A 24,964-nucleotide genomic window follows, 5' to 3' on the forward strand; every position below is an offset into this window, starting at 1 on the left:
TTACAACACAAGCTGGTTAACACAGACTTGAATCAAAAACTTCCATTCCAAAATGCTGACCACACGAGATGTTTTTTTCCACTGTCACCATCCAGTTTTGGGCATTCCAGAACCAGGATCTGTTTTCTGCATGTGAAGTGCCTAAGTGCCCCAGTGCTGGCCATTCAATTGTGCTGTCTTCTCTCTCTTTCAATAAGAAGTTTGCAATGTCAGGTTTGTTTCTATCAGATCAAGCACTGGAATTCTTTTCCAGGGCCGAGTTTCTTTTCCAGTCATCTCAGGTCTTAGGGCACTAGCATTGTCCACAAAAATTCAGGCATAAAGTAGTGTGTGTAGCAAATTTACTTGTGAGAATGCTTTTAATAGGATACACACCAAGGGTGAGAGACATCAAGAACTTCCACAGTGCTTCCCTATTTCCCAGATAGAGAAGAACCCAACACCCATTAGTTCATTTCACACCTCCTCCCGTCTGTGCATGCCAAGGGACACGTTGCTGCTGGCTCTCCATTCCCACCGGACAAGAATAAGCACAGAAGGTCTGACAGACAAGCAGCTACAGTCCATCCAATTCCAGGTTGCTTTTCCTGGTGATCCTTGTAGCAGTGCCAGCCTGAAATGCACTCGCAGCTCCACAGAGAATATCCCAAGTCACAGCAGCCCATAGACTTTCCCAGCGATGACTGAAGGTTTCCAATTCCAGCCTCTGCTGCTCCCTTGCCTCACCTTCCCAGACACACATGAACATACCTGGTGACACGTTGCCAGAGGACCAGCACTTGATGTTGGTAAGTCGAAAGACAACACACGATATTCATCATCTTGCAACTCTCTCTCTCAAAAGGTGACAGGAACCAGTTTATTACTGAGTGCAGAACTGCTTTCAGCAGAGAACCCTTAAGCCTCCAGAACAGGAGGAATCCTCTGGGTGACTCTACTGAGCCACAGCCCTCATACACCATTTAGACATCAGACTGATGCCACAGCAAGAAAAACCAAGCAGAAAAAAACCCAACCTTTGAGTTGGAACTGTGGCCAATACAGTAGAACACAACTTCAGTAAGAACTGTCACTTTTCAAGAAAGTCAATTTTATTTACTTTAAAGATCCTGTGTTTATAAGGTCAACATTTCATCTCATTGTAATTCAACAAGTCAAAATTCAGTAGCCAGAGCCCATGGCAAACAGTGATTAACAATCTTCACATTTGGCCCAAGACACGTAACAATAAGGAAATGAAGCTTGTGCTTTAACAAGATCCGAGAGTTTCTCTCGCAAATGCTGGAATTGCACTCTAAGTGTTAACCCCCCTGTTCCACTTGCCGAGCAGTCACCTGACCTTGGATGCCCTGAGTAAGGGACACAGGTGGTTTACCTCTCAGTTACATGTTTCACAATCACAAGGAACAAACCAGAAAGAACATGTCACACAAGAGCGTTAAGTACAAGCGGAAATCAAAATATTAGGGAGGCACATTTGTCAAGCTTGCCCCAGAAAGCCCTCAGCTAGAAATTAAATATGTCCAAGTCTGTCCAACAGCTTTCTCCTTTTCTTAGATGTCTTGCAACACCTCTTTTCAAGACATTACAAAGAACAGTTCAGTGGGGAACACAAACCAGCTTTTAAAAGATAAATATTAACATTTAAAGATTTATTGTATCTGATTTGTTTACTAAGTGCAATTCACAGTTAACACATAACTAACAATACCTTCCTTGAAACCAAGCCAGTATTGACTCATTTAAATGCCAGTTACAAGTCCATAGGAAAAAAGGCCATTGAAAAATGGATGATTTTTTCCCAGTGCCACAGCTACCAGTTCACCATGTCTCAAACAGCCTGGTTTTTCAGTCACAACTGAATTTCTGGGGATTTTTCCTCCCCTTAATAGAAGCAGCTCCCTTTTTTTTTCATTATGTCAAGAATGAGAGCTTGGATTTCAAGTAACAAAAATAAAGCATGTGATACAATACAGTGAGGACATTCATTACAATCTAAAGCTATATTATAACCATCCCAAAAACAGCAACAGTCAAATGCATTTCCAAGATCTCAGGTGAGGAAAGCAATAAAATAATCTCTAGACACAAGGGCATGAATACTTGGCAGGAGACTGAGTACCTGACGGTCCCCATTTTAAATGGAGTGTAAACTATTCCTGTTTGTTTTGCATGTGAATTCAGGCTCACCCGTAAGTCAAAGCAACCTCTGGAATGAAGATGCCAGGGAAAACCCTTCCAAACAGCACCTATAGAGCAAACCCTTCTTCACTTAAATGGCTTTCACATGGCACTGAACTACTGAACATGAACAAGGTGACAGAAAGCAAACTTGTCCTGAGTGAGCGGAACAACACCACAAACTAGGAACACAGTCCTAGACCAAGCAGAATGATTTCAGGTCTAGGGACAGGAAGCAGCCGTGGGCGCAGAGGGATTTTTACCAAAGGCTTTGCAGAACACAACAGCGTTACCCTGTCCACCCTTCACCACGTGGAGCACTCGTGAGCGCTATGCAGCCCTAGCGGAGCACCTCCAAGAACAAGATCAAAGTGAAAGAAAACACAGATACTAACTTAGGTTGACCCCAGTTGATTTATTTTAAGGCACATTACCTGAGTTTTTGAACTTCCGTAAGAACAGTCTGAATGAGTCATACTAAGGCACCTTCATCACACAAGAACTTGCAACAAAACCTAAGTGGCTTCAGAAGTGACTGATGCTCCTTTTACCATTCAACTACCACACAGGCTTTACTTTGTCAAAGGTACCAAAATCAATACTAAAGTGCTGATCCACCAAATGTTAAAACTGTTGCTTAAGTTGCAGGATGATGCAGTTTCCCACTCACAATGCCCACATAACACATTATTTTTACTTCCCTTCGAGGTAAACATAGTCAAAGCTGAACTGAAAAGCAATAATGAATGCCCACCCTCCCCATGTACAGAAAACATAAAATGTTGGGGTTTGACTCAACTTGTACCAAAACTGTGCATTAAATGCGTAGAAGCTTACTGTCTTCACTTCGCTGGAGAACTGAACTACAGGAACTGTGTGAGTCAGAAGCAGACTACAAGGAAGTAACAAAATTTGGCCTTAGCAAGGAATTCTCCTTCAGCAAAAGCACTTGTGGCTCTGCCCAGGTGACGCCCATTGCACTGGCCCAGCAGAACCACACCCTACACAGTCTGTCCCAAGGCTCCACAGGCACAAGGAGATGGATGCACAGGTGGTTTTAACTGGAGGTAATGAACACAGTAACACATCCCTTCAACCCATGTGCTCTCAGGAGGCAGCCAAGCCCTTTGCCATTCTTTGATCACTGAACTGCTGTGCACACTTTAGCAGATACATACACCTATATGTATGTATGCATACAGCTATGAGGTAATCATGTCACAGATGGAACTTGCCTTGCTGAGAAATGAAAGGAACAGAACCAAACGGATCTTCAGGAGGACTTGTCTGTGGAGCAGCATGTGGCTCCACACTCTTATCTGAAGATGCTCTCCTGTCCACCAGCCTGTCTGTAAAAAACAAAATGAAACAGAACAAAAAATAACATAAAGTAAAATAAAATAAAAATGGCAGGACTTACACCTATGCAAAGCTATGCACTGTACAGGGTGAGAGAGGAATATATTCTCTGGCAGGGGGTTCTGACAAAGAAAGGGTTGTAAGAAGCACAGCTCTGGCCTGCACAGTTGGTCTGGGCAGCTCCTTCCTACTGCACAGACTGGCAAGGAGACAGGCAGAGTGCCTGGGAGGTTCTGCACCCACACCTGTCCCTGCTGGAGCATCAGGGTGATCCTGAGCCTAACAACAGTCTTTGTGCAATGCTATGAAAGCCGGGCTGCAGGCTTTTTCCCTGTGAAAAAGCAGACTCACTTTGTTGGCTCCCAGTTCTGCCCAGATGATTAAGTGGTTACAGGAGCTGTTTAGGAAACCTGCTTCTTCAAAATGCTGTCAGAAATGCTGCATCAGATGTCACTTCTGGCCCATCCCTAACTGATGATCAAAGCAACACCAACAACAGAGAAACAACAAGAGCCAGGAGCTCCAATCTGTCACTCCATGTCACAGCTCTCCACAAAGGTGCTCAGTTCAGAAATCCATCCAATTGCACATGACCTTTTACTGAAATCAGCATCATTCTACTAGGAAAACACTCACCAAGTATAAGCAATGTATTCTGTCCTAGGAATTGGATTCCCTTTTACAAGAGAAGTGATTAATCACCCCAGCAGAACCCATCACTGCACACACCATTAAGCCCCTCAACACAGGCAATCTGATGGTAATGCCAGCCTCAGGAATTGTGACATCTTCATCCTCTAACAAACGCTGTGTATATTCACTTAGGTGTTACTGTCATAAACATGTAAGCTTTAAAAATATTTGCCAGATTCAGAACCATCATTCATTTATGTATAAAGCATCAGTCCAACAATACAAACTAGGCTCCTGAAAAGAGGATGAAAGGATTCATATTTTGAACACTACTCAGCACCACAAACTTACACACCACTGCATGTGAGTTATAAAGCACAGGACAGCAGTTGGCTTTAGTAACAGAAAAATAGAACCACTGATCAAATCTACATCCGCAGTTCTCTTTTCTCTAGATGGCAAAAAAAGTTACTTAGTACTCAACAGCCTTTTTCCCTCATAAGAGATAACCTACATCTAAAGAGAACTCAGCCTTCAACCTTAATACGTATCTAAGGAAATTCCAGTATTACGCAGTTAAAGACAATTTTATAGGTACAAGATTTAATTTTACAATAAATCTCCTGATCTCTCATTATTCCAGCCAAGTCTGAGAAAGTACCACTGGACAACATGAACTACAATTATTTCTGCTTTGACTGCAGCAAAGGCATTAGCACTGCCAGGTATGCTCATACGATCTTTGGCACAAGACCCTCAGTATCAAAAAGCCAAGTTAAAAGGTCTCTGAAGGCTGTGACGTGTGCATCTACATGCACACACAGACACAAACCACCAGTGCTCCCCCTCCTCTGAGGGGCACCGAGCCCCAGGAGCTCAGAGCAGCTGTAAGGCAGCCCACCCATACAGACAAGGCTGCCATCTAGTGTGCTGCTGGCAAGGGAGTAACTCGGGGTTATTTCTGCATTTTCTCTGTGTGAGTGACTAAAATTCCTAATGCTGGTTAGAACTGAGCAGAGCTGCGCCGTTGAGTTTAGTTTACTTTTCAGATACAGCCTATCAAGTGTGTTACCACATCCAGCTCTCCTGCGCACTGAATTACCTTGAAGACCTGAGCCCAAAACGTGCCTTGGTTATAATCTGCTTTGGTACTTGCATTTGGACAAAACTTGTGGCTTAACCAAATCAATCTCCCCAAACTTACACAAGTACTGCCAGCAGTCCAGCAGTTATGGATTCTGGAAGTGGACAGTGTTGAGCTCACCTCTGGTTCAAACTAACCTGCTCCAGATTCACGAGTGCATTATTTCAAAAGACTTAGGGCCACATTTGGAAGGAGCATGCTTACAGATGTTCAATTCTACTACTGAATCAAATCCTTAACTTGGGTTTGGAAGGAACGCTTAATTTCAGCTAGCACATTAGCCATTCTTCCCAGCTAGCAGTGAGACATTTGACTGTAAAATGTGTGCAGGCTACATTCCCATCTCAAAAACAGGAGTCTGATTCAATCCACACAGGATACAAGGGAAAACTATCATCCAGAGTTTCGCAAACAAACCCACCCAGTCACTTTCCTAAAGGATTAACAGGTAACATGCACGTCCAATAAGAAAAATACCCAACTGAAGGCAAAGGTAGTTTTTTTAAGTTACTCGAAATTCAACTTTACTGTACTTGTAATCGCAATAAACTTGGTGATAGACAGCCAAGCATACACAATCTGTTTTTTAATATTGTCACATCTTCCAAGTCCCACTAATAAATCTGATCTCAACAAAACCAGTTATAGGAAGAGTAACTAACAAGCAGGTGTTCAGCAATTAAGAACACGAAGTAATTCCAAGTAAAAACCATGGAAATAACTGACTTCACGAGGAAAAAGTTTATTTAACTATTGCCATATCAGTACAATAAAGCAGCCCTTACATGTAGCCACTCAAAAAGGACAGTACAAAACATTAACATAATGTAATAGATCACTTTTCTTTCAGGCATCTTCAAAGGACATATCAGACCCACAGAATCTTCTGCTCTGGTGTGCAAGAAAAAAGCTGGAAAGGAATAAAGCAAGCAGGCAAAATTCTCTTCCCATCTGACAACATATCTCTGCTGTTGAGAGCCTCTTGGCAGTGAAGGTGACACAAGCAGTGTAGAAGAGCTAAGGTATTACCATTTCTGCAGTAATTGAGCCAGTAACTACCAGTTTCAGACAGTGAGTTCCTAGTGCACACATTTTCAAAAAGGAGAAGGAAAGGAAGACAGGCCCAACTGTGCCCTCAAATGCTCAGAAAGAATGTTGTGTACACAGCCTGCACAGTCCTTGGACAAGCAGGACATGTTGGAACTGCTGAGCAACCACAGAGCCCTCATTTACTGGGAAGCAAAGTAAGCCTTCAAGCGTCCCTTACTTGATCTTAGCAGGTCAAATTCTCTGTCCAGCAGTTCCTCCTCTGTCAACTTGGAAAAATTGTCCTCTCCAAACGGGTTCCAACCTGACATATCAGGTGGGTTACTGATGTTCTGCTTTGGGTAACTGGCAATCGCTTCAGCATCAGGAATACCTGACCTGTAGAGTCAAGTTCAAGGAAGCAAATAAAGAGAAACATGACAGGATTGGGGATCAGGGTCAAAATCTAAGACATGCTTCATGACACCAAGTCCTACACCCAAGCAGCACACGTGCATTAAGAGCTCATCCCAAAAAATCGGAAGGCCAATTTAAAGGAAGCCTAGTAGGAAGCTATATAAATATATATCCTGGTTTCTAACATCAGTGAAGCTGGACAAATCTGTAGGGTTTTTTTAAATCAGAAAGGAAGGGGGTTTTTTTTATTACATACGCTGTTGTTCGGCAGAATTCATGAGAAAGCCATCATTTATTACCATTTATTAAGCAAAGGCAGGTCCAAGGGCCACTGCTGAGGGACCACATCTCTTCTGAGGTGTACATCATGTTAAATACTCAGGTCACACCTCTGAGCACAGGAGTTAGCAGCCCTAGCACATCAATGCCAACTACAAAGCTGCTCTTAATAGGGTGTTTGAAACTGCTTTCAGATGCAGATAACCTCATTCAACATAGGCTATTGACCATCCCAAGCAAAGTGGTTAGCAGTCAGCTCCTGGAGTTAAGTCCATGAACAAGAAATACTGGAAGACAGATAGAAATTGTACCAGGCTCATCTGTTAACAAACTGTCTAACTTTGCTCCCAAAATATCCTTTACCACTGAACACCCACTGTCCAACTGCTCTAAGTCATCTCTTACTATCAAAGCAAGTAATTTCTGAGGATTTGGCAGTGCTAACCACAATTAGTAATGCAAGCCACGAGTAATCCCCAGGCTCACCTGAGCCACAATTCTTACCTGTTTGTAGGGTAGGGAAGATCTGCCACTGTTCCACCATGCACTGGGAGTGACCTGGGGTAGGAGATTAAGGCCGGTGCAAAGTCTTGTGGAGAAGTGATATATTCAGGGGACTGCACCTGCTGTGCCCGCTGCTGAGCCAGCATCTGCTGCTGCAGGAGAGCCTGCTGGTACTGCTGCACCTGGGGAAATTGGGGCTGTGTTACCAGAACACACAAAGGCTGCCTTAATCTCTTCTGCTAAGTAACAGCGCTGCTCTTGCAGCCAAACACACCCACCACCACCACCCTCCAGAACACACGGGCGCAGAGAAACCGCTCCAACAGGTCAGCGAGACTGGTTTTCTTTTCCAGTGTATTGCCACTTAGATTTTTGTAATTATTGCAACTCAGCTATATCCTACTGCAGCACTGCTAATTGCGTTTTCACCATGCTCTACTCTTAAATCTTAATACAAGATTTCAGGACAGTTTCTCCTCAATTTTTAAAAAATGGACTCTGGCAGTTAACTCTCTTGCTTTTCAAGTAAGAATTGGACATCACTGTCTTCTGTCACTTTGTAATGTAACATGTATTTGTTGCTGTGGCCAGTACTGGAAACTTTAACCAAGTATATTTCAAATAAGCACAAACCTTCTTAAGAAACTCAGGATAGATCCCATCCTATTATTAATATACAAGTGCACCTCCAGACAAGCTTTCATAACCTAGTTTGGGTTAACTTCCCACCAACTAAATATCATTTTAGATGCCCAACTGCACACTATTTACCATGCCCAGAGCTCAGTACAACTAGCCAGGCACTTCTCTTCCTGCATCTACACAAGAGATTTACAAGCACAGGCTATATTTTAAGACTGTACCATCTCTGTGACATACCATGGCAGGATAGGGTGACTGGGCAGGTTGCTGCTGGTACACAGACTGCAGCAACAGCTGCTGCTGGACCATCTGCTGGTGCTGGTGCACTGCTTGGTGATACTGGAAAGACAAAAAACAGCTTTAAAAAGTCACGATGCCCCCTCAGAAATAAGCAGATATTTTAATTAATGCTTCTTCTGACTATCACATCTATGACTTCACAGCATTTTTCAATTAACATATCACATAACCAAGAACCAGCTTGCAATTGAATCAACGCATTTTAATCACTCTGTTTGGAAGCTTTTTCTTTCCCCCACTCCCCAGCCAATTCTTAACAACAACAACAAAAAAATCAGACTACATATTCAGCACTGGTGCACATACAACCATCTACTGCAAGCACAACATCATCACCCATAATCACCCCTAACGTTTATCCCAAGCTCCTTTACACAAGGGTAAAGCCTTTATTTAAGTCACACAGTGATGATGCAAAGCAAGATGGAATTCAGGGTCACACTGCAAGAACAACACAGCTCAAGGCAAGCAACTTTCTAGGACAAACATTACAGGGCCTATGAAGGGACAAACCAATACTAAGAAGGGACAGAAGCTCTTTCAGCTGGAAAAGTACAGGCAGCAACGGCAGAAGTGTGGAACTGGCACACGATTCCAAGCGTTATAACCACTCACAATATGTCTCAGACACTTGTCTAACAGATCTGACTGTACCTGCTGGATATAAGCATCCTGCATGGCAGGCTGGTGCTGTTGGTGCTGCAAGTGGTGCAGCTGCTGCAGTCTCCAGTCTCCCTGCTGCAGCTGCTGGAGCACCCTGTGCTGCTGTGGGGTGGTCCCTTGGGACTGTGAGATGTCTTGGCCGTTCCCTGGGCGCGTGGTTCCTGTGACAGACAACACTACTGACATCCAGACCCCTCAGCTTCAGCCAGAGCTCTCCCTGGCAGTTTGACACCTCAAGCTGACACTGTCTGTGAACTTCATTTCCCAGTCTGACAACCAGGACACCTGGCAGACACCACATTTACTTCTTTAAAAGTAATTCCAGGCCTGAAAATGAACCATTTCTACCTGCAAGATGCTGGAAGCTTCCTCTGGTCTCATGACAGCAAGCTGGGTTCCAGAGTTCTGCTTTACTTACACTTAAGTTACACACTGCAGGATCTCAAACCCTTACCTCAGAGCATAGAGCTTTTGTATGCATCCAACACAGACGTATTTTGCATTTTTTTCCCCTAAGGAAAGTATTAGATCACTCATCAAACTCCCTTAAACAGAACACCTGATTAATTTTGCCATTCAATTGCTTTTGCAACCTTTTAAGAAACAGTTACTACCATAAATTTCTTTCTTGCACAATGTGGTTTATATTCCTGAAACGCCCAGGAATGATCTGTTCCTTGTCCTAACAGAAAAAGCTTTCCAAGTTGGATGTTATGTGGATCCCACCTAGTAAAAAGTACTTACACCTGGGACACAAACTTTCCCAGTGGCCTTTTGATACTTCTCCAATACCATCCCTGAAGCTACTCTTCTGCAGCAGACACATAACAGCATGAAGTGCAATCAGAAAGTGTTCTAGGTATAAATGTCAACTATTTAAGTGAATATTTAGCAGAGCCATAACTCTTTCTGTATGAGAAAAAGAACAAGAATTTTTTGAAAACCCATTTAACTTGACTGAGTCTCCCCTAATTCCTCCTGCACTCGCAGTGCCATGTGGGATGAATCTGTCAGTCATGAGAAAAGTGACTTGCTTCCAGCCTACGAAAACCACCAACATATTGGTGCTACCCTCATGACTTCTTGAGGCACAGGAGAATATTTTTCCTACTACAAAAAACCCGATCTGATACAGAAGGGCTCTGTACTTTTTGTGAATTATCTGCAAGTCAAAACAAGCATGAACTTCTGTCTGCAGTGGGCAAGTTAATTCAAAAACCAGTGTTAAGCACAATGATTAAACACCTTCACTTCTCAATCTGCATTTAGTTTTTGTGGCACCTCAAATTTACACTTCACACATTTAAAGTCTTTCAGAAATGATGAAGATTTGGTTTTTGGTATATAAAAAAATAAGACAGATTAAAACTGAATTTTAACTGTTATCCCTAGTAGAGCAAAAAGAAGAATAAAGGCACAGTTCCTTCCTGGTTTGTTTTGGTCCATCCTTAGACTTTAAGTTACCTTTTTGCCCACGACTACTGAATTCCCCAGGAACTTGTACTTTGACAGGAGTTGCTGAGCTCTGGATCGCCAGAACACTGGAAGGGGCAGTGCTTGAATTGGCCTTTGGTCTTTGTCGTGGTGCAATTGAGGTTTCTGTTGGTCCAACAGCATCTGTTATTCTGAAAGGGCAATTTTTCCCATATAAGATACTTGATGAAAAGACAACTATTTCAACTTCAAATTACACATGGTACATCTCTCAATAGCTCAGTTATGTCTTAATCATGTGCTACTCTACTTCTGCACTGCACGTAAATATCTTAAAATTTGCTTCCTAAAACTCCAGTCCTGTGCATGAGTCCACAACCCTGTAATGAGAAACATGACTACTGTTCATGTGTACAAGAAACACAAGAAAGGAAAACCTTACGTGCTAGGTCAAATTATTTCTACTTATACTAATTTCTTACGGTTTTGTTTCTATTTTTTGCAAACAGAGCTGATAATGACAGCTGAATATAAAAATATCCGAGCCACACGTGCTGGTAGGTTCAAACCCAAACAACTTTGATTAACAAGGAATGAAAGGGTAAAGGATTTATCCAGCACCAGCCTAAAGTGCATACACAGTCTATCATAGGAGAAATCAGAAGCATGAATAAGAAGTTCCAAGGTTTTGGGTTTGTTTTTACTAACAAGGACAAAAAAGTTAATATTTTTCCATAAAAACCTGACTTTGTCAAAAACAACTAACAAAACCCATTTACCTACAAAATATCAGGCTCTCGGTTTCGCTCCCGAGATTCTCAATATAATGAAAAAAGCAAAGGAGTGGAATCCAAACAGACTTGAAGCTCTTAGAAATGCAGTTTATCTAATGACTTCTTTTACTGAGGTAATATTTCATTTATTAACAAGAGTATGAAGATGGGTTTTAAACAAACATGTATCTTAGTAACACTAGGAGAAAGAAAATGTAAAGTCACATCCTCTGCTCACCTTGCTTTTATTTGGCTTTTTCTAGCAGCTGCCTCACTAGCTGTCATGGGTTCAGGAAGAGTTGAAGGGACAGGAGAAATCTTGGGAAAAATAAATATGAATAAATTAAAAAACCAAAATCCTGAAAGAAAAAAATTCATTACATATTGAAGAGGAATACTTGGATTCAAGACCTCCACATTACAAGGCATCATGCAGAACTCACAGCTGTAGATGGAAACGGTTTTATCTTAACAGTACCTCTATATCCTCTCAATCTGTTACAGAAGTAAAGCAGAACCTGACTGGTCTGACTGTTTTGTCAACTACTTCACTTCATTTTCACTACCAGCTATCAACAATAAAGTACAACATGTTCTGCAAGCACTTTTGTGCGAGTGCACAGAGACTTACTTCAGCCTCAAGCTCCAGAACTAAAGCAAAGCCAATCTTGGGAAGAAACCGTTCTTAGCACACTTGGGTCTTCAACCAGAAGACAAATTTCAGAAAACCATGCAGCACCAAAGCTTCTACAGGGTTTTATCCTACCCCCACCTCAATCACATTCCTGAATGACTTCCACACCATCTAGATTATGTTTTACAAGTAATACGGCAGCTGGGGACAAAGAAGGAAACCCATCATCTCTAATGACAAACGCACGTAAGGAACGCAAATCTAAATCCGGTCACGAATGATAGAGACAGTTAACTATCAAGTATTTCAAGACTTCCTGGTTTATTTTAGTTTGTACTTCCAAAAGGCAACGCTCAAATTTACGGAGCACCTCCCTCTGCAGTGATAAAGCAGAAAAGGAATTCAAAGGGATCTCAGAAAGTTCACTTGTCTGCCTCTGAAGACAGAGCACTACAACTGATACCTGTTGCAAACTCAATTTCAAATGGATTTTTCCTGATACTTGCCTTGAGAACCACTTTATAATACTCAACATTAGCTAAGTGTCCCCAAATTCCAGGGCACAGTAATTACACCTGTGAAGCAAGTGATCTTGCAGACCAAGCTCAGACCCCCATGGAAAGCAAGGGTAAGAACGCAGGCTGACCCAAGTACTGCTGTGTTTGCTCTCCAGCTCACTGGAGCCTCCCAACAGACTAACACAATTGCTAAGGACGATTAAGAGAAGGGTTTATCGAGAGCAAACAACACACGCTCTTGACACTCCATTTACAACATCAAGCCTTCTACTGTCAACAAGGTTAACAACTGCATATTTCATATTGATTGTCTTAAGAGACTGCTAATGGCTAAATCCTAAGCCAGGTATCGGTGCAGCATCAATGCAGTTCATGAAACTATGCCCTCAAAATTAAGAGCATATTTTGCTTACAGAGAACTCATACTGTGTGTACACAACATCAGCTTGACGTGGTCTCTGCTGTGTTTTACATTTAGGAAGCAGGCATATGACAGAACTGACCTGATCTGTCAGCTAATCTGATGGACTTGTCAATGCTACCTATATAACACACTGAAAATATTGCAGGAATTCAGGAGTACTTACATTAATATTCGACACTGGACAATCCTTTTTGGCAATTTTAAAGGCAAAGTAAGACACTTGAAAGATATCAGGTCTCTGCTCTTGATCTGGTTCAAGCATATATCCTGCAAAAATTGATAAAGACATATCACTGCTAGATCTCAGAAAGCCTGTTGAGACAGCATGCTACCAGCAAGGAGAAATTCAGCAGTTCCACCAAATCAGCTTACCACCAAACAGTCATTTCCACTGTTATCCTGGGTTTGGGGGATTTTTAATACTTTTTGTCAAGTCAAATGGTTTACAGGGTCAAAACCAATTGTAGAACATGTATGCTGCTTGATATCCTGACACTCAGCTGTGCAAAAGGGAGCTAAACTGAAGTAGGAATTAGTAACTGCAGAGAGAAACAACACAAAACCAACTCACAGCACTAACATTTCCCAGGGTTAATACAAAATTCACTGTAGCTAAAAGGAGATTGACAGATCTTACTGCATCATGCTAAGGTTTATCATTTTTTGTCTGTAGGTTTCATTGACTATGAACAATCTTGCATATAAAAAAATACAGTATCATGAATAAAAGGACTTTTCCCTGACAAGACACACAATTCCTGATACTCCCTCTCAAACATTTGCTTCCCGAATTAAAACATTTGGTGTTTTTCCAAGAAATCAAAGTTACTGTATATTGTCTCCAACATAACAGAGTATACATAATCAGGCAATCTTGCCTAGATAATCAGAGAACCTAAATACACAATAAAATATGCTTTCTAAAAAAATCCTAAGCCTCTAAAAATGCTCTGCTATGAAGTAATGAACAACCTATCAAAATACAACTTCTCACTTTTGACAAGTGAATGACACTTGCACAACTGCTCAGTAGTACAGCCAACCTTACACATCATTTTACAAGAAATCCTCAATAGGTTGAAAAAATAGTTTTACACAGATTCTAGAATTTTACACAAAACCATTAGTACATGTTCTGTACAGTTCACTGCAAGTTTAATTTTTAAGAGATTTTACAAAATAACGGATTCCAACACTCAGTTGCAGCACCATGACATGGAAGCAGAAGACTCACTGAAGTGACTCCCGCCACTTGACTCTGAAATGTTAAATTCATGGGCTTGATCATGTCCAGCTTGTTCCTCCCCAGCCTCTGCCTTGTAAAAGAGCAGAGAGAAAGGCCACAGTTCCTGAAATACCTTTTATGACCAACTGCAGCTTTTTATGGCTTCCACTCCAAATGGAAAGAAGGGAAGTTTACATAAGGACATTCTGCCCCACCCACATATATTCCATGTCAGTATTGCTCATCTTGGCACAGCAGTTCACTGAATTAAAAAATCTGCATTCAGACATAGGAGAAAAGATTAAAACCCATACTCTTCTAAAAAAAAAAAGTAACACTGTGACAGAGAAAAGTACTTAAGTAATTTGAAAATTTGTCTCATTTTGTCAGTACTGGCAGAAGGCAAGTGCTTGCCATCACAGCTTCTGTTCCTCAGTTATGAACGTGCACTCAAAAAAGTGTTTTGGATTCGGCATTGCCTATTACATAAAAGTATCAAATACTTGGCCAACACATCCATAACTTAAAGTTCTAAGAGATCCTACTTGAACCTGTTGAATTTTTCATATTCTGTCCATCTCACTCTTTCAAGTGAGCCTACTTTAAGTGGAAAACAAAGACAATACTGATGGTTACTGTAAATATTAGCTCCCACATCTCTGTGCCTGGGTAATGCATGATTCACAAGCCTCAGAGCTGCTTCTTGTCCAAAAATCTCTCTTCGTACACTTCGCCAGAATGTACGCCAAACTTTTGCCAGAGTTCATGTCCAACACTTGGGGTTGCACAAAATTATTTTCCTGATTTTTGTTCCAGTATAAATCATGGAACTACTATAAAATTATCCCCAGTGCAATTTATCTTAGCACATTGACGTTGCTATGCTAAAGCTGCACTTCAAATTCATCTAAGCACAACTGTCCAACTTGCACAGAAAATACCGTCAATGGTCTGACATTCCCACAGAAAATACACACTTAAGAGCAAAAAGGAAGTATGAATAAAAAAAGCTAAATAATAAATACAAGCACACTTTGCATTCCCCCTATTCCTTTGGGGTTTATGGACACCTAAGAGGAAAAAAAAAAATCATCCTTGAGTCCCAGAGAAACCTAAAGGTTCCTTGAGCTTCAGCAACGCTCTTGGGGAGTTGAGAGGCACAGCTGAACGTGGCAGGTCTTTACACTGATGGTGCTCAGCAGCACTTGCTGTGCTTTTCTGGCTTTATGAGATGGAAGAGTTGCTGCAGTGCCTGTGTACTTACTTATCAAGCAGTGAACGCTGTGGGAGTATCGCGAGCCGTCTGGGATAGTAAAGCTTCCATCGCAAATGGCAACCTGACTTTCTCCAAAGGGAAGTGAAAAGAAGCAGAGCTTATACAGCAAGCAGCCCAGTGCCTGCGAAAGACAAACACAGGCCCTGTGAGGGGATGAGGGCAAGCCCCTTGCCACGGCACAGCAGCACCAACAAGACGCTCCAGCCTGGCTACAGCGGCTGCTCACACTCTGTGTAGGAGCTGCACTTCAGAACACAGCTGATGCAATGAGCTGATGGATCAAAAGCAGCTCTAGCAACACTTGTTCTTCCACAGATTACTGTAGCAAACCAAGTACAAACCAGAGCATACCAGGAGCTGCATTCTCAGTGTCCTATCACCCAGAGATATCACAACTCTTTGCACTAAATTACGTATTTGTTTTCTTCTCTGCACATCAACTAATAAAAAGCACCTTTCTTGACCATGCTGCCAATAGGTTTCCATGAGAAATCACTAGGGACTATCAACCAGAAACTAGAGCCAACAAAAGAAGAGAAGTTCTAAATCACATTCCCCTTCCTTTAAATTAAAAGAAAAAAAAAATCAAATGTGGGATTTATTATATTTACAAAAAAATCTAACTACCCAAGCTATCTCTACTGTTGTGTTCTATAGCTGCCCAACGTATTTCATTTTCCAATAATTAATTTTTCAGTCAGTCAATGGCAGTTTTAATTCCCCCTCCTTAACCAGTCCCATATATCATCCTACCCAGCTTTTTTCTTACCCAGATATCTGCCTTGGTAGTAATTGGCTTTCCCCCATACAGATTGATCATCTCAGGAGCTCTGTATGAAAGTGTTGTGTACCTAGCAATATAAAATAGAGAGGACATAGTTGAAAACCTTGCCTCAGAACTGAGAGGATGTTTTCCCCATCTGCCATGCACACACCAATCACACAAGTTTCAGACACATGCCTGGAATTGTCTTGCACGATCCAAGTCATTACTGCATTTGCAGCAGCACAAATAGTACCTGGAGCAGCAATATTAACTATCATACTCAAGAATAAGTCTTCAGTCAGCTAATATTTGCTTTTAGTCTTATTCCCCCAAAAGCATGGACTTTTGCCAGAGTGACTGTGCCAGTCATTTCGGAGGGGTAACTGCAGGGTCCTACAAGGGCTCTCCCTGTCTCACACTGAAACATACCGAATGCAGATTTCATAACACTAACATCTCAAAACAACTGTTAAACTGGTACTTCAAATACTTCAGAGGTGGAAAAAACCTGTATCACTTCATGACTTGAAAACAAGCAGCCTGTATGTAACCCTCTGCAGTAGTTAGCCCAGAAGAGCAAAACCAAGGTAATACATGTTTTCAAGAGTGTGTCTAAGAAAAGTTGAAATACTTTTCTGATCAGTCTTAGGAAAATGAACATGGACCATACTCTGTAAATGAGACTATATAAATCCATTGCAATGCTTATTTACATCAGTTGTTATCTCAGCAAGTATTTGCTTAGCAGTATTGAAACAGCACAAATTAAAAGCATCCAACCCCTAAATGGCCAGGAGCCAGACATATATTTTTGAACAATTGAATTTCAGAACAGCATGCTTTTTTCCGACAGTTTTATTTTTAAGAATCTCACCTTTGATAAACAATCTGTGAGTAAATGGAGGAAATGTTATCAAATACCTCGTCTTTTACTAAGTTTACGCCAAAATTAATACAAGATCAGCCATTAATTTCAATTCATCGGTGATACATGCACACCGCACTATAACACATGGAGCTTCCTGGTAGCACAGTCATTGCTTATGACAGGTCACCCAAAAGTAAACTTACTTTTTAATTTCTTCTTCAACCATATTAACACCATCTCTTTGAGGGTTCAGGTATTTGTTAGTGGCACTGCCAAAATCACAGAGAACGTAGTTCCCATTATCATTTAACAGTAGATTCTCCACCTTGAAAGGAAATCAACACACAAAAAGCAGGTTAATATAATAGCATTCATTTCCAGGTAAAGTGTTACTACATATTCTCACACACAAGCAGAAAGTTTTCAGCAAAATCAACTGCTAAACTTAGTTTTAGCAATAAACAATGTCCTATGGTTAACGTCTGTTTATAGCTCCACCAACAGCAAGCTCCCAACTAGAAGTCTGTCTTAGGGAAACCTCTCCTATATCCTCAACCCTTTTCAAGCAGATCACTGATTTTAGCCTGGATTTTCCTACGGTGAAGTTCATACCTTCAGATCCCGGTGAACTATAGGTGTTTTGCACTGATGCAACCTGGCAACAGCTTCACAGGTGTCACAAAATATTCTCATTACTTCTGACTCGGTGAAGCCTGTCTGCAGACGCTGGTTCATCTGGTTCACAACTTGCCCAGCTAAGGAAAGAAGAGACATTTCTTTCAAGTAATTCCTATCAGGTACAGAAGTAAAAGCTTACTTATATGCAATAAATCCATAAATATGATGTAAGAAAGTTTTCCACAGTTACTGTACTTGAACAAAACAAACCTGGTTTTCCAACTCCACACTCTTGTATCACCCTAAACAGAAAAATTATTGGCTCAAATGAAAACAATCCAGTCCCTGTGGCTGAAACATGTTTGAAACCAACTGCTGCACACACAAAAAAGCATCCATCACACCAATACGTCACCTCAAAACTGTCTCTTGCATTGGGATCCATAACCCAAACTCTGTCAGTCGACTGAGCTCATGAATTCACTCTCTAGACACCCTCTCTGTCTTTCTGGAAGACAAAGGAGGAAGAAGGGGGAGGAAGGGAAGGGGGCAAAAAAAGCCCTGAACTTCCTCCAAGGAAGAAGGCCTCCCTTTCCTTTTTCATAGGTGTCTTTTAAGATTGGGAATCAATACTTCCCTGTTTCTTGCAGTAATTTTACCAGACAACACTAAGCTCTTCCTACCACAATGCTCACTGCACACAGAAATGACGGAGGACTCTTGCAGAGATGCACCAGGGCCTTGGTGGGCATTCTGTCAAACAAGGATGCTTGGAACACAGAAAGCCCAACACCGTCAAGTGATCTGACAGCTGTCATCCACGGGGCTATTTACCAGGATCATTAGGGAAAAAGTACTACTAACAGGGAGTCAGAACTGAGCTCCCACAAAGGTACAGAAATTCACCCATACAAGCAGGGTAAAAGGCCAAAAATGAGGCCATTAGTTTTCAACTTCTCCTTATTCCATTCCCCAAAATGTACATTAAGGTTGTTTTTGGCTCCTTATGGTACAGACTGCACAACCTGTAATGCTTACTGCTTCTACTGCAAATATAACCCACATTCACCTCAGCTCAAAGTATTCTTTGAGCAGTACAGACCACAGGATGGCTTCTTGCTAGGCTCAAAGTATTTGCTTTGTAGTTGCAGCACTGGTTCCACTATCACCACTTACTTGGGTTAACCACCACCTCATACTATGAGGCCAGCACCCAGTCTCCCTAGATTTTAGACAAACCTTACTTCAACTTAAACACACTGGCAAGTTTATTCCACACATATGGGACGTGGGGGGAAAAAAACCCCATACCAGACAGTCCCTGACTTAGATATTGTTTGAAACAAAGTTACATTGTAAAGCAGGAACACAGGGCTAATATCTTTTTGGATAGCACTATCAACTCTAACTTTAATATGCCCATTTGTAGCAAATCACCTGTCAGGTGAAGCTTCTTCAATGCTGTCATCTAAAACAAAAACAGCAGAGGGAGAAAAGTGGTGAAAATTTGCCCATTTTTCCCATCAAGTTATGTTCCACACACATGTTGCTTAGCTCCACCAGCAGAACAGCACAACTGCACTCCATACGTAGAGAATTAATTTCCCTGTTTATAACCATACTTAATTACACAGCTTTGTGAAACTCACGTTTTGCCCAGTGCCTAAGTAGCAATGCCAACAGAAAAGTGAAACGAACTACCTGGATTCCAGCTGTAACACATACGTGTTAACCTCTTCTATTAAGAGAACAGTTTTAAGTAAAATCACAGGTGACAGTACAAACATTTTCCTCTGGAAACCTAGGAGGTGACTCTTACCTCGACAGTACTCCATGAGGATGAGCACCTCCCAAACGTTATCACTTAGCAAGTTGACAGCACAGTCCAAATAGCTCACAATGTTCTTGTGCCCAGATAACTCTTTCTGAAAAAGAAAACGTGTATTACGTTTCAGTACCGAGAAAATTAAGAGAGATTTTCAGTTGCCACTGCAGCACTGCAATAAATTCCTTTTGCTTGGGAACCAGACGTACTGACCAAACTGACTGGGGTATCAAATACATATTCGAATAATTCCTTCAGAAGTTATTCATGTATCAACCCTAAAGCCAGCATCAGTTCCTGGAAGTACCGGCGGAAAAACAGGACCACAGGATCAAAAGCAAGATTTGTCTAGAAACACTGGAGAGGCATTTGATGTGTGTATGCTACCACCTGACACATTGTCCAGTTCCAAATAATGGCCTTCTTACCATAATGGTGATTTCTCTCTTGCAGACATTGAGGTCTGGCACATTATTCACGCACATTCGCTTCAGTGCGCAGCGGGTCCCGCTGGGGGTGCGTACCAGAAACACGGTTGAGAAGCCACCTGGAGAACACAAGTACAAAAAGAAGAAGCTACTTGAGTTTGTTGGTATTCCTCTAGTCAACATCACTACATACTAAGGATGACCAACAAAGACTATGTCAGCCATTGAGTGACAAGTAACAAACACTTGAGAAGTTAAATATTTGTTACCTCAACCCATTTCTCTTAAACCAACTATTCATGACAAAACCATTGAAGTCTTACTATTTTCTTACAACATTACACGAAAGCATTAGAAAAGCATTTTCACATTCAAACGAACTCATAAAGCACAGAATGACTATGTATTGAGATATCAACCCTGAAGTACTTTCAGGGTCATTCAAAAACCTGAATCAAGTGAAGGTACATTAATTCCCTAAACCTACATTCTAATATATAAAAGTAAAATTTTAGGAAAAAGTCTTGAGAGATACTGAAGACTGTTCAGGTTAGCCTCAATAGCCTCCCTGGAGCCCCAGAGAGCACAAGCAAACAGCCCTAATGAAGTGTTTTTATTTAAACCACACTGAACGTGCAAAGTAGAATTAAGCAATTACCCACAACCAGTCCCACCAGGAACATTCTTAGTCCAACAGGGCCATGAACTGGGAACCACATAGTCAAGCCCACTTTCCAGTATGAGGGGTTTTTTCTCTCTTCACTGGTAGGGAAGAATCAAGGAAGCAAGGAAATACACACACAGGTGAAACAACCCACACAGAAAGTAATTCCCAATTCTCGGGAAACCAAAGTGAAAACCAACACTCCGCTGTTTTATCTGCCTCCTGTTAGTCCTGCCTGCTGCTCAAGAAGGCCACACTGGCATCACCTCAAGGCTCACATGCACAGCTTTCCCACAGTTATAGGAAATCCACCTCACAGGAGAGCTCATGTAAATCCCTGCTTTCCTTAAGTGATTGCTCTCTGATCTAAAGCCAGCTAGCACCACGGGAACTTTGTACTAAGGCAGGAGCTTGGATACACCATCAGGACAGAAATACGTAAATTAAAATAATTAACTATGCAGATAATCAGGCAGCCACTGGAAATGCACACATTTCATGGTACCCAGCAGCATCTGCAAGTCATGTTTATGAAGTATAATGTACCTCATTTGATGCAAGTCTCATGTGCTCGAGGAAACAAGCACATAATCATTGCCACTCAATAAGCCAAGTTTTATTAAAGAATTTCTCTTGAAGATTAAATATTTATTATTTTTTAACTTAATTCTTATTCAGTCAAATGACATGCCAGGCTGTCAAAGCAGAATTACTGCCAAGTTTAATTCAACAGCCTCACCCTAGTTTACACAGGGCCTTCTCAAAAAATTCACAGGACACTCACTCTTAACAGCTTGAGGTCTAATGCTGAACTCCAGCTGGGACTGAAGTGATTGAAGAGGGCACCCTAACACCAGCCTGGGGAATTCTGCCAGAGTGATGTGCAGACCTTCGTTAGCAGAAGAGTTTTTGTACTATCCTCACAATAAAACTATTTGGTTTTTAAGCACCAATATTTGACCAAAAACATAAAGCAGTAGTCAGGTAAAGCACAAGAGTCATGATAAGAAGATAATAATCACTTCTTGACTTTTTAACCAGTTGTGTAGCCTTGAAATTCTCTCTGACTAGCAGGAAGACAAAACAGAACTCCAGATATCAAGTTTCCCTGACAACTGTTCTGATGTAACCTGGGCAGACACGACTGGGTAAAAAACCATCATTGGAAAGTAGCGAAAAGCCCCTAAATCCTCAGCCAAGTGCTGTTCTTGCCATTAGGTGGCGATATCAGCCAGCAGTTGAACCCCAGGGACTGTAAAAGCAGACCTGATCCTGGTTTTGGCAAGAAGCAGATCCCTGATCTTGAATGGTTTTCCATCAGTAAATACCACCGCTGTAAAATCCTTTCCTCCAAAAGTCAAGTGGCACAACCCTGAGCAAGACCCGACCAGGTGAACTGTCCTGATAACAGCCCACGGGTTTTCTCACTGCTCCCCTTCCTGTTCTCTCCCTCATCGCACCGGGCTGTGTGGGGCTCAGTTGCTGACTGGCACTAAAACACAAAAAGGAGCTTCATCTCTTTCGGTCTCTTATTTCCACCAAAGTCACTCGAAGTTTAACTTCTCAGAAGTTACACAGGACAGCCACACTGCACTTTTCCCTGGAATGCTTAGTAAGAAGCCTTTCAACAGCATTTGCAGCTATATAAGCCAAGAGATACTTAGCAGAATAAAACTCCTTAAAATGCTCACACCTCTTTCTTACCTTTCTGTCCTTGAACTGTCTTTCTGTCACCTTAACTACGCACTTTTGGGATCTTAATATCAGCTACCAACAATGATTTGGGCTTTTTCTGGGCTGGGTTTCTTTGTTTTTAATGAAATTCTACATCAGCCACATGTGTTTGGTTTTTTCCTATGCGTATTTAAGGTCAACCTTGACTAACTCCACAGGCCTCAACATGCCATTTACACTTCACCATGTTACACTCCTGAAACTCCAACCAGGAAACAGTGGAGCTGTCAGAATTCTAAGTACCCTATTTGCCTACTCAGGTAGAACAAAACAAGGCTGAAAAATCTTCCAGCAACTTTACCATCTTTCAGACTGCTGAGAGCCACTTTGTGGAGACAGTCTAGAAGAGTATTAACAAAGACATTCTGAACAAAGTTACGCATATTATGTACATAGAGACAATAAGGTTTTTTAAACCATACAGATTTTTTTGAAACATATCTAAGTACCAAATGTTGTTTCTCCAGGTAGTGAACCTCTTGCTTATTTATCCGAATCTCAGACAAACAGTACAGAATTTCAGGCACAGAAGGATTTTGCCTCTACAGTAACATACAGCAACCACTAATCACATCTGTAAAAGCTGAACCAGGAATGGCAGCTACTACAGTATAAATGGTTCCTTACAAATCCATTAAAACTTGGCTCTTTTGGAGACGTGACTGAGTTTTTAGCATCCATTTCCATTCAGACAAATAAAATACGTTTTGATAAAGCTAACAAGGATATAAAAGTGTATTTTCAGATATTGTATTTACATCTGTTTTTTCTGTACATTTCAAAACTTGAAATGAATTAAGAAATAAATGAATAAACCAACACATCCTAGCTGCTCTCATGTGCCTATGTAATGTGGACAGTTAGGTATTTAGGAGCTTTCTCAACAACTCAATATAATATTGGGCTCAGGAGGACAGTTTTTAAAGACATGAAGCCTTGGACCCGTGAGCCCTAAGATGGGTTCTAAGGCCAACATGACTGCCTCCATTACAGCACAGCTCCACGCTGGCTTTACATTCCCTGTGGAAAGCTGTTCTTAATAAAGCTCAGCGTAAAGCTATTGTTAACAAAGCCCAACAACAACCTAAAGGATAGTTTATTTCTAATTTGAAGTCTGCTCCCAAGACAGGCTCTCAGCCTCACATGACCTTGGTCAGGGTGATAGCCTTGTGTCCCTCTTCACAAAGCTATAGAAACAGGTTCAAGTGCAATTATTTCCCTGTGACCCATCCACCCACACATACCATGCTAACCCTCTTTTCCCCCAATTTTGCAAAAAGATGGCTATCCATCCACATGCTAATTTCCTTTAAAATATCAGGTCTGGCTTTTTTGGCATTCCAGATAGCCTCCCACACAATGATAAATTTCAGTACACTTATCTGTGTTCTGAATCAACTTCTGCACTTAACAATACTTTCACTGCTAACTTACTCTGAGAATCACTTGATGCCGGGCCACTTGTACATGTCTGCTCCCTGTTAATTCCAGAGACAGATCTTCAAGACCAGGCTGACCTGGAGCCAGAGCCACCCCACTCCAGAAGTGACCTGCCTCCCAGAACTGAATAGCCTTCCAAGCACTGTAGCTGCAAGGCCAATGCACTGAAGAGAACCAGTTTATGGACTATGAATCCACTTAAAACACAGAATAAGACCAGTTCAAGCATGAATGCCCTGCAAACAGGCTCCAGCAATACGAACAAATAAAACCTTACTGCAAGTCCGTAATGACGGAGAGCAGTAAGACCCTATCAAATGTTTTAAGCATCTTTCTTCCAGGTGAAAAAAAAAAAAAAAACCAACCCAAACACCACTCCCCCCCACCCCCACTCTGATGTCTATATCTTATGTGGTACTCAGACACAAAAGAAACCAGTGTCCAAAGGCAAAGGACATGAAGAAGAAACTCCAAAAAGAATTAGTCCTTCTCCACAACAAAAGCACAGCCTCAAGAAAAACAGCTCTTCATATTCCATGCACTTTTGTATGTACCACTGGCAAAGGCCCTTTTTCAACTAGCATAAATCAATATATCCATGTGCTATTTTACCAGGAATTTGGCATTAACTCCTTTCCGCCAGAGTTGCAGGCAAACCTGTGCCAAGAGCTGTTTCTTGCAGCTTGCCTTCAATCCCATCTTCATGTTCTGTGTAACACACACAGGCATTCTGGCTCTCAAGAGTCCTTCCAGAACCCTCAGATGCTGCTACGGTGCCACAAAGCCCCCTCGTCAATCCTGCTGCTCCATTTCTCTTGTGGTGTGCTGCTACAACATCCATAACTCTGTATGTCCATTGGCATCCTATTGGGATAGTTTCACTTGTACAAATTCTCAGAACCTTCCCTGTCCCCACAAGGACAGCAGTCCTTACTCCCAGAGGCACTGCCTTCTGTCAGTCAGTACAGATGCTGTATTGCAGGCACATGGAGGAGTGGCAGGCTAAAACCATACACAAGAAATACCTGAGTTTTGTGTAGAAAATATTAATTTAATTCTTGAAGCTATAAAGCTTTCTATCTGTTTTTGACAGCAAAACCTTTAAAAACACACGGAATTCAAACATTTGAATTTCTCATCAGATCCCAAACACTGCGTGATTGTTGAGGGAGTACCTTTTAATAGAAAC

At 41.6% G+C, this 24,964-nt stretch overlaps 1 protein-coding gene across 1 annotated transcript in view; it reads right to left on the minus strand.

Annotated features, from left to right (window-relative positions):
• Positions 1-24,964, minus strand: part of BMP2K (BMP2 inducible kinase) — a 50,305-nt gene that overhangs the window by 11,154 nt on the left and 14,187 nt on the right. Inside the window, exons 2-15 of the mRNA XM_082282512.1 lie at positions 19,938-20,056; positions 19,504-19,609; positions 17,679-17,821; positions 17,270-17,391; positions 16,202-16,283; positions 15,421-15,553; positions 13,095-13,198; positions 11,594-11,673; positions 10,613-10,773; positions 9,140-9,309; positions 8,423-8,524; positions 7,544-7,725; positions 6,585-6,742; positions 3,417-3,530 (exon numbers count right to left, since the gene is read on the minus strand). Coding sequence (XP_082138638.1) covers positions 3,417-3,530; positions 6,585-6,742; positions 7,544-7,725; positions 8,423-8,524; positions 9,140-9,309; positions 10,613-10,773; positions 11,594-11,673; positions 13,095-13,198; positions 15,421-15,553; positions 16,202-16,283; positions 17,270-17,391; positions 17,679-17,821; positions 19,504-19,609; positions 19,938-20,056 — 1,776 coding nt within the window. The remainder of the gene's footprint in view (positions 1-3,416; positions 3,531-6,584; positions 6,743-7,543; positions 7,726-8,422; positions 8,525-9,139; positions 9,310-10,612; positions 10,774-11,593; positions 11,674-13,094; positions 13,199-15,420; positions 15,554-16,201; positions 16,284-17,269; positions 17,392-17,678; positions 17,822-19,503; positions 19,610-19,937; positions 20,057-24,964) is intronic.

Source organism: Coloeus monedula (assembly GCF_965178545.1).
Source record: "Coloeus monedula genome assembly, chromosome: 5".
Taxonomy (NCBI): Eukaryota; Metazoa; Chordata; class Aves; order Passeriformes; family Corvidae; genus Coloeus; species Coloeus monedula.